Here is a 16,036-nt window from a genome sequence, read left to right on the forward strand (position 1 = left end):
TAAAAAACATAAAGATTTTATATACGAGGAAAAACATGCAAAACTAGTTTGAATTTCATGACTTATATTTTCTTTTTGAAGACCCATGTGTTTACATCAGAAATCGGTTTCCGATGGTTTCCGATGATTTTCGTGACGCGTGCGTGACGGAAGTCCGACACGTGACTTCCGTTTCGTCACCGATCTTATTACACGCACATTACACGCATTTCAACACGCCCCCAAAGTAATCTAATTTATTTCTTATATTTGCAAAACTGATATAGTTGTAAATACATCACATGGGTGCGGAATCTAGTTTGGGAAGAACTGATTTCAAAATTTCAAAAAAAAAAAACAATTCAAGTCTAGCTGAAATTCTAAAGCTCACTTATATACTTGAAATAAATAATTTTATCCTTGCAATTGTGGCGAGCAGCGATCTTCGGATCAAATCCTGTCAATGACTTAGAATTTATGAGAAAAAATATGTGTAGTTAATTTGAAATCAAATAAAAATTGTATTTGTTAAATATAATTTGAATAAAAATTAAGAAAAATAGGAATAACAGAGTTCGAAAAGTTGAATTGAAATAGGAGTAAGAAGAGAAATATTGGAACTAGGAAGAAGAATAAAAAAATGGAATGAAGCTGAAAGTTAAATAGAATTAGAAATTTGAAAAGAGCAAGAATTGAAGAAAATAAGAAGAAGAAAAATTAAGAAAAATATAGGATAGGATACATAAATAGATTGAAATTGATATAAAAATTAGAATGTAAATAAATAAAAATGTTGTAGGTGGCTAAATGCTCAAAGTAAGCGAGGCCAAATAAAAATAAAAAAAAAATAAAAAAAAATTGAAAAAAAACCTTGCAATTTTTTTTATATAATTTTTAGAAATATGAGATAAAGTCCTTCATTCTGCCTCCGCTTTGTTTATTTACTTTTCATGTAAACATTTAAAAAGGTCATCCTCTGATTTATAAGATCTTATGTTTTGTCTATAAACACGAATAATAAAAGTTACAGTATTTATAATGATCTTTTTGGAAAAATTTAATATTCTTCGAATATTTCTTCACAGTACGGAAAGTTCCAGCAATTTACCTTAAGGCCAAGCATCACTAGTTTTAGAGAGATCGAACATACCCAATTTCAAACGCCCAAAATTAATACATATTTCAAACACCACATTTGTATTTATATTTAATCTTTTGGTTAGAACACAAGCATGCTTGATTTGTGCTAAATCGTCTAAAAATTATTTTAAGAGAAATACATTGTACTAAACTAAAATAGAGAAACAATCACAAATGAACTAAATATCTCAAGATTAATCCCGCGCCCCGAGTCCTTTTATTTCTATCGTAAAATAAAGAAGAGATTAAATAAACCAAACTAATATAGATATAGAACGAAGTAAAGCGAAGCGAAACGAAACGATGTGAAGTGAGCTGTAGTAGAGCAAAGTGAAGTGAAGTGAGCGTATAGAGAATGGTAATAGGCAGAGAGCTGGGGTTATATTTTCCATCATATCGTTTTACATTTCATGCGGGTTTGTGTTCGTTCTATCGCATAAAGATCGTTACATTTGTTTGTTTCTACTTTCTCAAATAAACCACACTGAAATTTCAAATGTTTATATGAATTATTGTTCAAATACTAGAAATTTCGTTAAAAGTTTTTGTTCCACCAGCTCTCCGTCTATTAGTAACTTAGCCAACGATCCGTGAAATGGCGTGATGTACGCGTGCACACGTCCGACGTGACGTTTTCATTTACTACGTAGTACGTAGTACATTCTACGCGGGACGATAACGGGACTACAACGGGACGATGTTGCCTGATGAGAAATTTGCTCGGCAAGTAAGAGATGATAATAAAAGATTGGTATACACAAAACGGGATACAAAAACTGGTAAAAATTGACCGAAATAAAATATGACTTTGACCAAAATGCCACTTACACCTAGTTTTAAATTTATTCTTTTAATTCCCACATTGTCCTCTATCAAATCGTATCAAATGCAAATTGAAATCAAATAAAACGAAATGACCGCCGAGGGAGGAAATTTCGGTGAGAGATTCGACACGTTATAGGGGGGTCGAAGGGATACAAGTTAACACGAATAAAACTACCCCTACTAGATTCACAAAGTTTGCTTTAGTCATTTCACGGTTAATACAAATCGAAAGTAAAAATATTGGGGGTGAATTTTAGGAAGGAAGCCAAATTGTAAAACGAAACAATTATCTTATTTGGTTATCGTAAGATGAAATACATAATTAACTTAGGATAGAAATTTATAGTCATTGCCTAAAAATCGGAAATGAAAATTTTTGCATATATTTACGTTTCAGAAGTTTCTGAACATTTTCGCAAACTTTAGATAAAATGAATGTGTGTGTGTGCGGATACAAATGTTCGTCGACGATTTCGGGAACGCGGATCAACCGCTTTGAACATTCGATTTGTATTGATGGGCAGACTTGCTGATTAGTTTTTAGCAAAGGCAGGTCCAGCCGTTGCAGAGATACGGAATAAAAAGTGCAAAAAAGTATATTCAGTATTTTAGAGAACGGATCATCCGATTAGAATGATTAGAATGATTAGGCAAAATGAATAAATCACATTTTAAGTTAGGTAGATCCAGCGGCTTAGGAGATTCGATAAAAAAAAGTAAAGAAATGCGATATGGCGGTTTTGCACTTTTTGCTCCGAAGCGGCTGAAACTTCATTTACAAAAGCTAATCAGCACATCTTCCTGTTAATACGAATCGAATATTGTTTTAATCATTCTTATCCGATTCCTGGTTCTAGCAAAAACTGAGTTTCCATTGTCTGGACTTTTTGCTCCGTATCTTCGAAACGGCTGGACCTGCCTTCGCCAAAAACTAATCAGCATGTCTAGCTATCGATACGAATCGAATGTTCTTTGAATTATTCCAATGGGTTGATCCGTGCTTCCAAAAACGTGGACGAAAAATTGTATCCACACATATATACCACACGCGCATACATATACACGCACACACATTTACACATCCGTTTTTTCTAAGTTATGCCAAAATGTTCAGAAACCTCTGAATATTTTGGTAAAAATATGCAAAATTTGTTTTTCGATTTTTGGACTATTACTATAACATAAACTTTTTAAAGCATTTAAAAATTTTGAATTACGGTATGGGAAGTTCCAGAAATTTGCCTTAAGGCATAGTAGCTAGTTTAATATAATATAAAATCAAAGAAAAATTTGAATTCAGAATGTGAGTGTGCTTGTACGTTGATGTATAAATTACCTTCTAACTTTTCTGAAATATGTGGGACTACGAACCGACTCGTCTACGCGTAGTCAGTCGGTTAACGATCCGTTAAGCGTGCAGCGTAGCGTTTAATTGCGAAATGAAGATTAACGAGCGCCCCTAGCGGCCGGGGACTCGTTCTATCTTCATCACCATATACATACCCACACAGGTGTAGGTGTGAAAAACGAAATTTGGAACAATAATAAGTTTACACCCAAAGATAAAAAAGATAGTTCACTAGAAGGATATTTGTAAATAATTTACCGCGACGCCGGGGTCGTAGCTGGGCGTAAAACTTCTTGTAAAAGACTTCAAGCATTCAAACTAATCTTATGACATCAATATATTTATTACTATTTGTGATCTTTTTTTAGACTTTTTTTCTCATAATTTAATTTTATATTCATTATCCCTTTCAGGTGTGGTTCAAGAACCGTCGCGCGAAATGGCGTAAGCGCGAACGCAACGCCATGAACGCAGCAGCGGCCGCCGCCGCGGACTTTAAATCAGGTTTTGGTGTTGCCAACGCACAATTCAACGGTCTGATGACAGCTGCTCAATTTGCAGACACTGAAGCACTGTATTCACCTTATGCCAGCTACGCTGGCGTCAACAATTGGGCAGCAAAAGTCCCACCGAGTCCTTTGGGGGCGAAAAGTTTTCCATGGAATCATCATTTAGGTAGATAATAGACTCTTTTTTTTCTGACCAGAATTGGAATTTGTTGTTTAATATGCAATGTTTTTGTCTTCAGGTAGTGTAGTTCCTACGAATCACCATCACCATCACCAATCGGCGGTGAATTGTTTTAATCCTGTCTCGTCGTCTATAAGTCCAGCAGGTGCTGGTGGTGTTATGGGAGTTACTGGAGGTGTCACTGGTGGTGTTGGTAATTCAGCACCGTGTCCTTATACGACGCCTACTAACCCATACGTGTACAGGTAATTTTTTAAATTTATTTTGTTCATTTTTTAATTTTTTAAGTAACAATTTTAGTTTCTATAAAGTAACAATTTTATTTTCTTCTCATCCCTAGGCAGTTCAACTGACGGTTGAAATAAGCATTTGAATGAATGAGAACATTTTGAGCTGAACTGTCTATCGGTGAGTAATTATTTGTTTTATCATTTCTTTTATCCAAAATAACCACAATTTTTTTTCTTTTAAGATCCGAGCCTTCGTGCGTAGCAATGTCTTCCAGCATAGCAAGTCTCCGCCTCAAAGCCAAACAGCACAGCTCATCATTTGTAACATCAACAGGAAATTCATCATACAGCCCTGTTGCCAGCCCCATACAATCACGATCCAGTCCTGGAAGCTCTAGTTTGGGGTCAGCTTTAGGGGCTACTTTAGGATCTGCACTCACTTCCACTTTAGGGACCACTGGATTAGGCAGCAGTCTGAGTGCTTGTCAATACGCTGATAGGGTTGTCTGAGGACACGCCAATAACTTGGATTTTTTTTACCCTACACAAGGATTTGGGATGCAAGCAGATGAATCGGAAATCAGATTGTCTTCCAATTTTGGTGTTGGGATTCCATCCAACGATCTGCACATGAATTTAGGACTTAGATTGCGCAGTGATTTGGGGATGCAAAGTCCCCATACAGAAATTACTAGTCTTGGACAAGACTTGAATGCAACAAAAGTCGGAAGTTTTACTTTAGCAGACGAATTGGGATTATCTGCAATTACCATGCAAACGAATCCTCCTGAAAGTGATTCCAGGGTTGTTCAAAGTGATAGGGATGATTCGAGTGATGATTTGGGAGATTATGAAGAAGAACAATTGTTGAGTGATCAAGATGGGCAGTGAATTTAATCAAAAGTGATCCAAATTATAGTGAAGTTTCAAAAACTCTGTTTTTGGTGGATAATTCAAGATTTAAATTGATCCAGAATTATTGTGTGGCATTTTAATTTCATCCAGATGGAAACTTGAAATTTTTCTAGGGTTTTATATGTGTTGACCAATTAATGAGATCATTGAATGTTCCATGATAATCCAATTCAGATTTCGGCAATATTGGACTAGAAATATCAAATTTGACCAGATAATCCACACAATGAATTTATTGATGAGATTCAAATTGTAGTGAAGTTTTAAAAATTGTTGGTTATTTATGGATGAGCTGTGTAATCAGATTAAAATCTAAATTGTGTCTGAATTTGCAGAAGATCTTGAGGAATTTTAGATCCTGGCATAAATAGAAATCTTTCTTTGAGTAATTTCTACATTGATCAATGTATCAGAAGGATGTTCGAAGTTCTAAGTTAATCAAATTTGTTTCCAATGATTACAATTAATAATGATGCAAAAAACTGTGGCATTATCGTACATAATATTGTGGTAAAAATAGAAATATTTGCGATTGATGGATAAGATCATTAGATACTGGTAATTCCATGTTGGCAAAATTTAGCTGACTGTGTCTGAACTAAATTGTGTCTGAATTTGCAGAAGATCTTGAAGAATTTTACATCCTGGCAAAAACAGAAATCTTTCTTTGAGTAATTTCTATATTGATCAATGCATCAGAAAGATGTTCGACGTTCTAAGTTTATTAAATTTGCTTCCAATAACTACAATTGATGATGATATAAAGAAATCTGTGACAATATCGTACAGAATATTGTAGTAAAAATAGAAATTTTGGCGATTAGTGGATAAGATCATTAGATCCTGGAAATTCCATTTTTGCAAAATCAAGATATGACTGTATTCAATATCTGCAATTCTTGCCAGTCAAAATTTTAGATCAAGAAAATCTAAATTCATAACAGGGAAATCCAATAATTCAGCAGTTGGACCAAAAAATCTAAGAGGTTTCCATGGTATCAAAATTTCTATTGAAGAGATCAGTTTGAAAATCAGAAAACTGGTAGTTGGACCATGTCTAAGATGGGCATTTTTCATGATCTTGAGTCTCTGTGTTATAGAACTTATGCTGGTTTTTCGATTTGGTCAACTAATTTTCTCGAATAACAAATGAGGAGATCAATTTGGATTGTTCAAAAACTGATAGGACGACCATATCTAAGATGGATAATTTTTAAAAAATTGATTCACTGTTAACGGAACTTGTCATCTGATTTGATTAGAACTGCAAAAAGTCCATATGACAATCATTGCTAACAATTTACCATCTTATTCCTCGAACTGGTCAACTAATTTTCTCTAACAATCTTATCATGGAAACACAAAAATTTCATCTGGCTTGGCAACCTCGTGAGGATCATAATTTCTGAAATTTTCATCAAAAAGTGATGTGTTTATGATGGTCTATGACCATTTGTGCTTTGAGGACAATTTTTTGGAGACCTCCAATGAAGAAAAAAAGCGTACACGACTTTGGACGGATCGCGAAGTTTGTAAATAAAAGTACGTATGTAAAATATATATTTAGAAAAATAATATTTAGTATGTAATTGAATAAATGTTTCCTATGTTTTTTCATAAAATTAAGACAAAATATTTTTGTCAATTGAAAATTAATTTGTTAAATTTTTCTTATTCAAACTCAATAATTGAATTGAGATAGAATTGATTTATAAGTTGACTTTATTAAAATAATTTCTGCGTGAGTTTGCTATATGAAATAATAATTTTAGGCAAATTATAAAAGTCAAATATATACATAACTTCCAACATCAGCTCTGAAAATCTTTCTGGTCTTTTTATTATAAAACCATTTTACTTTTTTTAATTATAAGCCTTAAATTATTGTTTTATGTAGCAGCACATTTGGTTTATTCAGTATAGTTCAATTGAAAACGAAAATGTGTTCAAATTTCTTATATTGCGATCAATCATTTTTCACCCTAATCTGGCAACAACGCACACGTAAATTTCCTGCGTTGCCAAATTTCTGCTAATATCATGCATTTTTTATTTAAGAGGCCTATTTTGGAATTAGGTTTTTATCTTACAAATAATTTAAATTATTTTTTCCAATTTATGCTAAGGTAAAAGAAGAGGCTTATAAATAATAAATTTCTACACTTTTGTGCAATTTTAGTTTAATTATTTGCATTGGTACAAATTTTTGTTTTAGTTTTGAAGTTATAAATCGGTGTATAGTAGATAGTAAAAATTAATTTAAGTCTTTAGACGAGTTGTGATAAATCGCAAAAAAAATTAAGGGAAATGTAAAAAATAGCACAAGGGAAAAAATTAGTTGGATTTTAATTGTTATTTTATAATTAAGAGTAAAAAACATTTTTGTTGTAATAAAATTAGTGTCTAATTAATATTTGTTCACCATCACTAGTGACATCTGGTTTTGTCTTATCATAATTATTCATCCCACTTCTGATTTGCGCAATGGCAGAACAAACTAGTGTTGCCATAGATCACAATTAACAAATGAAAGAACAAGCTAGTGTTGCCATAGAACAATAAAATGCACGTAGGAGTCGGCGATGATGGCACGAACCACAGTCTCGAAACGTTTGTAAAATAATTTTATTTAATACCTTTATTTTTACTCCTATGCTATTTTTTACAATTTTCTTCCAACAACAACCAAAACATGTACATATAGTCTATTTTACCAAATCCATTTTAGTTAGGACCATTTTTGGGTCTAAAACGACGACCCCAAAGAATAATAATCATGTAAATTACTTCTAATAATACTTAAGAATGGCATTTAATTTAAGATTTATATTAAATTATTCAAATTGTGTAATTATTATGATGAAATTGTAACAATAACTTTTCAGACTGTAAAAAAAATTATGAAAACTAGTAAAGTAATAATATAGTTTAAGTAATAATTAATAGTTGAAATGTTACTATGAAATTCACAGATTTATATGGAAATGGAAGAATTGGAGCCGTTGTAAAGGACGGATGTATAAAAAATAGAGTGAGATTTTTGAATTTTGCTATTAATCTTAAATAATTTTCTAAAATTAGTTTTTTGACATTGTTGCAATGTTACTAATATTTATACTTGTAAAGTATTTATATGAGTATTTTTTCAAGGTTTCTATTTAACAATTTCAAAATAATGTTAATTTAGTAATTAATATTAATAATGTAAATTTTCAATTATTTATTTTATTTTTAATTATTCATTTTTTATACATGTCGACCTTTATGAAATTCAAATTTGGCGCCAATATCAAACCAAGTGCAATATCGTAATTTTGATCTCTTCAATCTGGTAACACTGACCGATTAGCATTGCAAATAATAAATTTGACGTAACAGAAATTATAAAATAAATAAAGTTATGATAATTTAAATTTTTACAAAACTAGACATTGTAATTTATCAGAAATTAATCAAAATTTAGATTTTAAACAAGTTTGTGGTGATAAGAAATTATAAAATGTGGTTTGTTTGTGTTTTTAAACAATTTTGTACAGTAACGTGCAGGTAACCTCAAAATGGAGGTTGAAGTGTCAAATAATAATTCAAATAATTTAAATATTTCTAAGAATTTTTCTAATTTATCGTCCAACTTTATATATTTACAATGCTAAGTGGTTTGTGTTTTAAAAAAAATGTGCCAAATCAAAACCAAAGAATAAAATTGCCAAAACTATAACTATAGCAATATATAAGCAAATATATATATATATATATATATATATATATATATATATATATTACAAACAGTATTTTGTGAACGAATTCTGATCGTGTGAATAATTATTAAAAAAATAGGTTTTTCTAATTGTAATTAAAAAAAATTGTACAATAATAAATGAATAGTGTTAAATTATATATATAAAATTATACATAAATTAATATTAAATTAAATAATTATCGATAATATTATCATTGAATTAATGTGCATATCCTTTGTAATAATAAACACGAACAGGATCTTCTAGTCAGAAAATAAAGAAAAATTAAAAAAGATTTATTGAAACTTTAAAACTTGTGCAGTTTTATTTTGTAGAAAAAAATCGTTGTATTTCAGGTTTTGAATTTTCTAAATTTTGTAATAAGTTATTTAAACATTTTTGTTAATATAAATTGTGTGGAAAACATGATGAGCTACAAGCTGATAGGGTAAGTCAATAAGAATAATTTTAATAAATTTTTATAGTATATATATTTTTTTAATTTTTGGAACAGCTATGGAAATCCAGAAGCTTAATTTATCAATATGTAATATACCTTTATTATTAAAACTATTATATTATCGTAATAAAAAACTATAAAATATCGTTTGTACGTATTTTTAAACAGATTTTTAAAATAACGTGTACATAACCTCAAAATGTAGGTTAAATTTGTCAAAGATTAATTTATTTAACTTTCCTGTGCAATTAATTAAAAATAAATACTTCCACATATATTTTGAGGTTTTAGTGATTTAATTATGCATTTAGACATCAATAGAAGTAATAAATCGCACAAATATTTGTTAAGCTAATTGTTATTATTTGGACAGTTAATCAAATTGATAGGTGTTAAAAAAATATAAGGAATTAAGAACACATATACGTATTAAGTGAGAAAAATTATACATACCGCCAGGATAAAAGCACAAAACTTAAAACACTAATTAAAACTTTATAACACAGATAATGTTTTAATTTGAACATACATTTACTAACATTAATAATTTCTAAAGATAAGTTTTACAGTTGAATAATTAATTTGACAGTTGTGTGTTTACGAAATTTGGGGTTGCCATATGTAAATGACATATATGGCGCTCTCGCTCACACATATGATGTTAGAGTGAGAAGGATGATGACATTTAAGCTAAAGTTTGAAACAAGGCGAAATGACATTTGCTAGCTGAATTACTTTGTTCGTTATTTAAGAAATTTTAATTATAAATTTGAGATTTGAGAAATTTTAAATATAAATTTACATAAAAATATGACGAATTAGTTATTAAAAAAAATAGTTCAAATATTAATATATTAGTGATAGTCATTGAACTAATGTTACTTAAATTCAACTGTCAAATGAAACATGTTTTTTGAAAAATTAGGTTATGTGTTTACAATTTCAACAACTCACAATAATCTTAATCGCTGTCTGAATAACAGTAATAAGCTCTAGACAATATTAGAATATGATACATTCATGGTAATAAACTGTACCTAAATTCAAATAATAATATTGTACATATTTTATGTTTCTAAAATTCCACTTCTAACAAAATTTTTTAAATCTCATAACTTCTAATTATTTCAAAGTGCTACATAATTGTCAATTTTTAAAATGTCAACTACATCTAGTTTTCAGCAAGTTAAACCTTCTTCTACCATTTACCAAAATTTTAATGGTGGGGACGAAGAAGTAAATTGTGTTTGACATTTGCAATAAATTTAGAAATGTGGTGACATGTTAGTAAAAAAAAAAAGTATTATATATAAGTTAAGGTGTTAATTTAACGTCTGTATTGGAGTGCTAAAAAGTGTAAAAACAAATTAAGAAAGAGTAAGATTATTTGAAATTTGCACTAAAGTGTTAAAAAATGCAAAAATCCAAAATGCTTTATTTCTGTTCTCAGTTGTGTCACAAAATGTCTGATAAGGTTAGTTCATTTTCATATTAGAATCTTATTTCATTCCGTTTATAGTTTCGTTGAACATGATTTGAAAATATTTGATTGAATTCATCGTACTTTTTATATTTATAAATGATTTTTATTATTCTTTGAAGGGTTTTGTTGATGAAGAGTAAAAAATCGATACTTTTAAATCAATCAATCTTAATTTTCTAGCATTATGAGATTTTTTTTCTATTTTGTTCAAATTGGTTAATGTTGTATATTTTTACGATAAACACCATGACGCAATAACCAGCAGAATGTATAAAATATTTCATTAATTAATATCAAACTGATTCAAAATCTGGAAAAATTCCGAAGAAAAGTTTCTTTATGTTAGAAAAATTCGAAAAATACATTTACATTTTAAATTTTCCTTCTGTAGAATTTAGAGATAGTATGTTACCAAGTTGTTGAAATCAGTACGATGTTTAAAAATATTTTTTACATCTGTGCTTTCCAGACCTCCTAATCATTTTAGTGTATTTGTATATGATAGAACCAGTCAAATACTAAAACTAAAAAAATATATGTATGTATGTATATCAAATAAGCAAGATTTTCATAAAGCAAGCAATATCATCTTTTTATTTTATTCATTAAATTTTCGGTTCCATACTTACACTTTTTATAATACATATTATTTTATATAATATATGGTTTCATACCGTATAAATGAGCATCTTCAAGATTCTTACAAGATACCCATTTAAAATATAAGATTCAATCTCAGCAAATATTCGAGACATTTACTTTCGCTTACTTTTTATTGCAATTTTCTTTAAAAATATTTAATATACACTGTTTTTCATATAAATAAAATTTATATGAGAAATAGTGAATTTATATGGAATGACGGTAAGATGCATCAAAGCCCTTGCTAGTCCTTATCGAACTACATCGAATAACTTTGAAAAGTTTTAAAATTGGTCCAGTCGTTTTTTTGTCAAAAACGACTGGACCAATTGAAAAATCCTACCTACATACACACACACACTTTTTAAATATATATAAGTGGCAAGCGAAATAGCAACGGGAGCAAAAAGAGGAGGGCGGTCGTAGGAGGAGAAAAGCCAATTACTGGGTTTTTGCAATTAATTAATGAAGGATTAATGCCGATCGCGCCACTCGCCGGATATGCTGCTCGGTGCTCAGTGCTCTCCAATTGGAAATTGAAAAGAGCGACCGCGCGCGAAATTGGAAAACCGGAAGCGAACAGTTTCTATATCTATCTATTTATTTTTCGGCGGTTAATTAATTCCGGATCGAAATTATTAATTTGTTTTCCGGATCGATTATGCGACTGATATTTTAAATGAATTCTCCAAAGGACGCAAGAGCGAGTTCTGAAACGTTAAATGATCATTTTAAAATATTTATAACGGTATATGTCGTAGTCTGAAATAGCATACTAAAATATTATAGGCTTACGATTCGATTGAATTGTAAAAATTCATAAAAGTTTTGAATTTCACCGCGCGTTTATGCGATTCTAATAAGAATCTATGCCAGGCATATGTAGGGGAAAGTCCCGTAACGCCGGACGGCACTAAAAGCCGGACACTGTATTATTTAAGCGAATATAAATCCTTTTATTTCAAAATACAAGTGAAAGGGGCACTGGGGTCACACAGGTGCAGGATCACCCGCCAAGACTCACCTGTGACGCACACGGCCAGGGCGGGAGCAACCCATTGTTGTTTTAGGCGCAAAAACACGGCGTCACCTAAATATCAATGGAAGTAATTCTTTATTTATGCATTTATCTTTCAGTGGCATTCAAAAATAAAAGTAGTACTTGGTTGTTATCCGTAAAATGGTAGAATATTATTAGATATTTTAAACAATTTTAGTAGGTACCATCAAGTGAACGAAATTGTCTGTCCCATAGGCCTTAAGTCGTCCCTTAGCGCTGGAAGTAAACATATTGATATTTCTTGTGAGAATGGACGTAATTTATTATAATTATTTAATTTTGTTCTTTATGAGTGCTAACGGTCACTACATACCCCCATTTTTCGTATTTTCCAATCAAAGAATGAAAATCTTATGATGAATGCTCCAGCTGAGAGCATCGGTGTGGCTGAGCCAAAAGGGTGGATAATTAGTGATTTTTTTTGCAATATCTAAGAATATTCGTCGAACACAAATGTGCAGATATTTCAGAGCGTGGAAATGGCTACATATGTGTTCAATGCTGGTTATTTTGAAATGTCCGGTACTAGGTGCCACTTCGTAAAATCACATTTTTTGTTACCAAAGTTTGATTGATAGTATTAATTATGGTTTAGCAAAGATTGCGTTTTTGTTAATTTAGTTTGATTTCTAACTTTGTTATCTAACATAAAATATTTTTTGATTTATTTATAAATAACCTTAGATGTCCGGCAATCGGGAACTTTCCCCTTTGTTCTATATTTCGTAGGTTGCTACTTACATAAAATACATTTTCAGAACCCGGAATAGCTGAATGTAAAATATGATAAATAAATTCATTTAATTTATGCAATAATAGATATTATACGTATAAAAGACATGAATTGGAAAATCCACCTATTCAATAACTTTTAGTGAAAGCGAAAATATTATTTTACAAATAAACGGGGTAAACTTTTATCTAAATTGCCGAATTTCATTTGTTATGTATTAAGTTGATTTTGTATATGCATTGGGATGTTAGTAAGCTTTTTATATCTTCAATTCGATTCTTATAAGAATTTTGCAAACGGTCATTTATTGGTAAGAAACCCAAAATTGAGGGCATAAAATATGTAGATAACTAGCTTTTTTCATGAAAATTTGCTTATTTGATATACATATGTACATATATCAAATACACAAATTGGTTTTGGTATTTTTGAATCTATAAAATACTAAATGATTAAGGGAAAACGCAAAGATGTAAAAAACTATCTTAAAATTACTCGTTGGCACTAGTCTGTCCCTAAATTCTACAGAAGGAAAAATTTTAAAACCTAAGTGGGTTTCATGAGGAAAGTGGTTTCGTACAAATGTGGTACGAGTTAAAAAAGGGGGCACTCTGTGATAATTGTCCATTACCGAAGATTGTTTCATTCAATCTTCTCAAATGGAATTGTAATGTTAACTAAGGCTCCTCTTCTCTCTCAGGCGTAGAAGTTACGCCCATTTTTAAAACACTTTTGCGAAACATATCGACTCTTAGATGAAGACGCAATCTAAATGGGATAAACCATTTAAAATTAAAATATTTGGTTCTAAATTTTGGTGCGAAAAGCATCAGATAAAGACTAAAGTTTCCTGGCCCAATTGTTTTTTGCCATTTTCAAAAAATATTTATGCATGTTACAATATCAGTGCTCATCACAAGATTACCCTCAGTGTGTTGGTTAATATTCGCAAATAATACTATTACTCTTTGCTTACTTTTTTTTTGATAAATGATATTTGTATTATACTAAATCCACTTCTGATATTTTTGCAAACGTTTCGAGATTCGAATGTATTTAGAATAGATTTCCGTGATTTTATATTCCGCACTAACTTTTTCACATTTTGAATGTAAATGATAATACACAGAGACAAACTGGGAGAGATAAATAAATAATCTAAGAGATATTTAAATTCTGCATCATCATTCTTAGAAAATATTTCCATGATTGAATCTTAGTAAAAACCGGTCAAGTTTTTTCATAAATTAGCTTCAAATTAATTTAAATTAACCTGCATCAATTATATATTTGAATATTTACATATTTTTTTCTGATTATAATTCAAGTACTTGATGAAAGTGAACTAAAAATTCAAGATGATATTTTTTTATTCAAAATTTTTTGGAAATAGAGTAAAATTGCGTATAAATATCTCATTTTAATTATTTACAAAAACTTACATTATTGTCTCTTTTACCAATAGTGTAACTTAAATTTTATAGAACTTTTGCAGACAAAAAATAGTTCAAAATCAAAATTTAAATTTAAAAAAAAATTGCAGAATAAAATATACTATTAAAAATATAGATGTAGGTGGCATTTTATCTTTATGTAGGTTAAAATTAAAATTTAGTTATTCAAATAAGATATAGAACAGTTTAATTTTTTTAAACGTTTTTTTATAGTACAACCACATAATTTACGATGTTAGTTTTTAGACCATTCTATTAGGTTTAATTCAAGATCAATATTAAAATTTTGTAAAAATATACTTGTCTTGAAGCGACGAGAAAATATGAAATTAGTTGGATTTTCTGGTGAAAACATAAACTTTTTCTTCAAGGAATTTAAAGTAGAATTGTTAAATAATTGATAGGTTTGTGATAGGATTCGGAATGTGATGTCGTTATTTTTTCTGATTATTTCCAAAATACAAATTTGCAAAATAATAATTTGAAAAATTATTTGCTTCAATATACAAACTGTTTATGGCATCAAGTAGAGCCAATATCTAAGGAATAAAGAAAATCAAACCTATTGACAATAAAAATTAATAATTAATATTCACATACGTAAGTTCGACCCTGTCATTTATTATAAATATATATTACTTGGAAATATATCAGGGGAGGAGTTCAGGGGTGTCTGTTGCAAATGCTGGTAATATATTTATTTATGCCGTTGATGTATGATCCAAAATTCTAAGGAGAGACTTATGAATAAATTCCGAGTTTATTTCGCCGATCGCTTCTTCAACAATAATACGACGACGAGGATATATAATATGATTTTGTGTACAATAACGGCTTTTACCCCTTTTGCATCGGAGATTGAATGCCCTTAATATACATATCATTTATATAAAAAAAAATTAAAGTTCTAGGTTTCATTAGTAAGTGACATTTTACCTTGGTCAGGTTACAGCAAGTTTTATAAATCAATTCCCCCGCATGTCAAAAATGAATTTTTATCTCAATATACCAATATCAATATCAAATCCGTCGATATCCAGTTATGTAATAAATTAATCACGGACACATTTTTTGCCGACGACTCTGCCATCTCCGTAATCTTCTCTGACAGCTCCTAATCCAGTATGGCCGATAATTGGCCGCCGATTCCGATTGGCGGATTTCCATTCCCATTCTCATTTCGGACGATAACGCCCAAAAATGAATAGTAATATAATATTTTGACGGTTTTATACTATTTCGGCAGTCGGCCCGAACAACTCTTTTTTAGGAAATCAGAAACTGATAACCGATTTCCATATCCATTTCATGAATCTCAGTAAACACTCGTTATGAAC

At 30.2% G+C, this 16,036-nt stretch overlaps 1 protein-coding gene across 1 annotated transcript; it reads left to right on the forward strand.

Moving 5' to 3' along the window:
* The first annotated feature begins 1,816 nt into the window (after nucleotides 1–1,816).
* LOC113386584 (pituitary homeobox homolog Ptx1-like) lies at nucleotides 1,817–5,456 on the forward strand. The gene is made up of 4 exons (XM_026624357.1): nucleotides 1,817–1,870; nucleotides 3,706–3,967; nucleotides 4,041–4,227; nucleotides 4,455–5,456. The coding sequence occupies exons 1-4, from the start codon at nucleotides 1,817–1,819 to the stop codon at nucleotides 4,720–4,722; spliced, it is 771 nt and encodes a 256-aa protein (XP_026480142.1). The 3' UTR covers nucleotides 4,723–5,456.
* The last annotated feature ends 10,580 nt before the right edge of the window (nucleotides 5,457–16,036 follow it).

Source organism: Ctenocephalides felis, unplaced genomic scaffold (genome assembly GCF_003426905.1).
Source record: "Ctenocephalides felis isolate EL2017-DRISC unplaced genomic scaffold, ASM342690v1 CF-g0.4_SCAFFOLD_03571, whole genome shotgun sequence".
NCBI classification, from domain to species: Eukaryota; Metazoa; Arthropoda; class Insecta; order Siphonaptera; family Pulicidae; genus Ctenocephalides; species Ctenocephalides felis.

Bases quoted from the DNA above. Each gene is read 5' to 3' on its own strand.
- LOC113386584 (XM_026624357.1), top strand. From the start codon at position 1,817: ATGTTGCCTGATGAGAAATTTGCTCGGCAAGTAAGAGATGATAATAAA. The intron at 1,871-3,705 runs GTATACACAAAA...TATCCCTTTCAG, and splicing joins GAGATGATAATAAAAGATTG to GTGTGGTTCAAGAACCGTCG. The intron at 4,228-4,454 runs GTAATTTTTTAA...TTTTCTTTTAAG, and splicing joins ACTAACCCATACGTGTACAG to ATCCGAGCCTTCGTGCGTAG.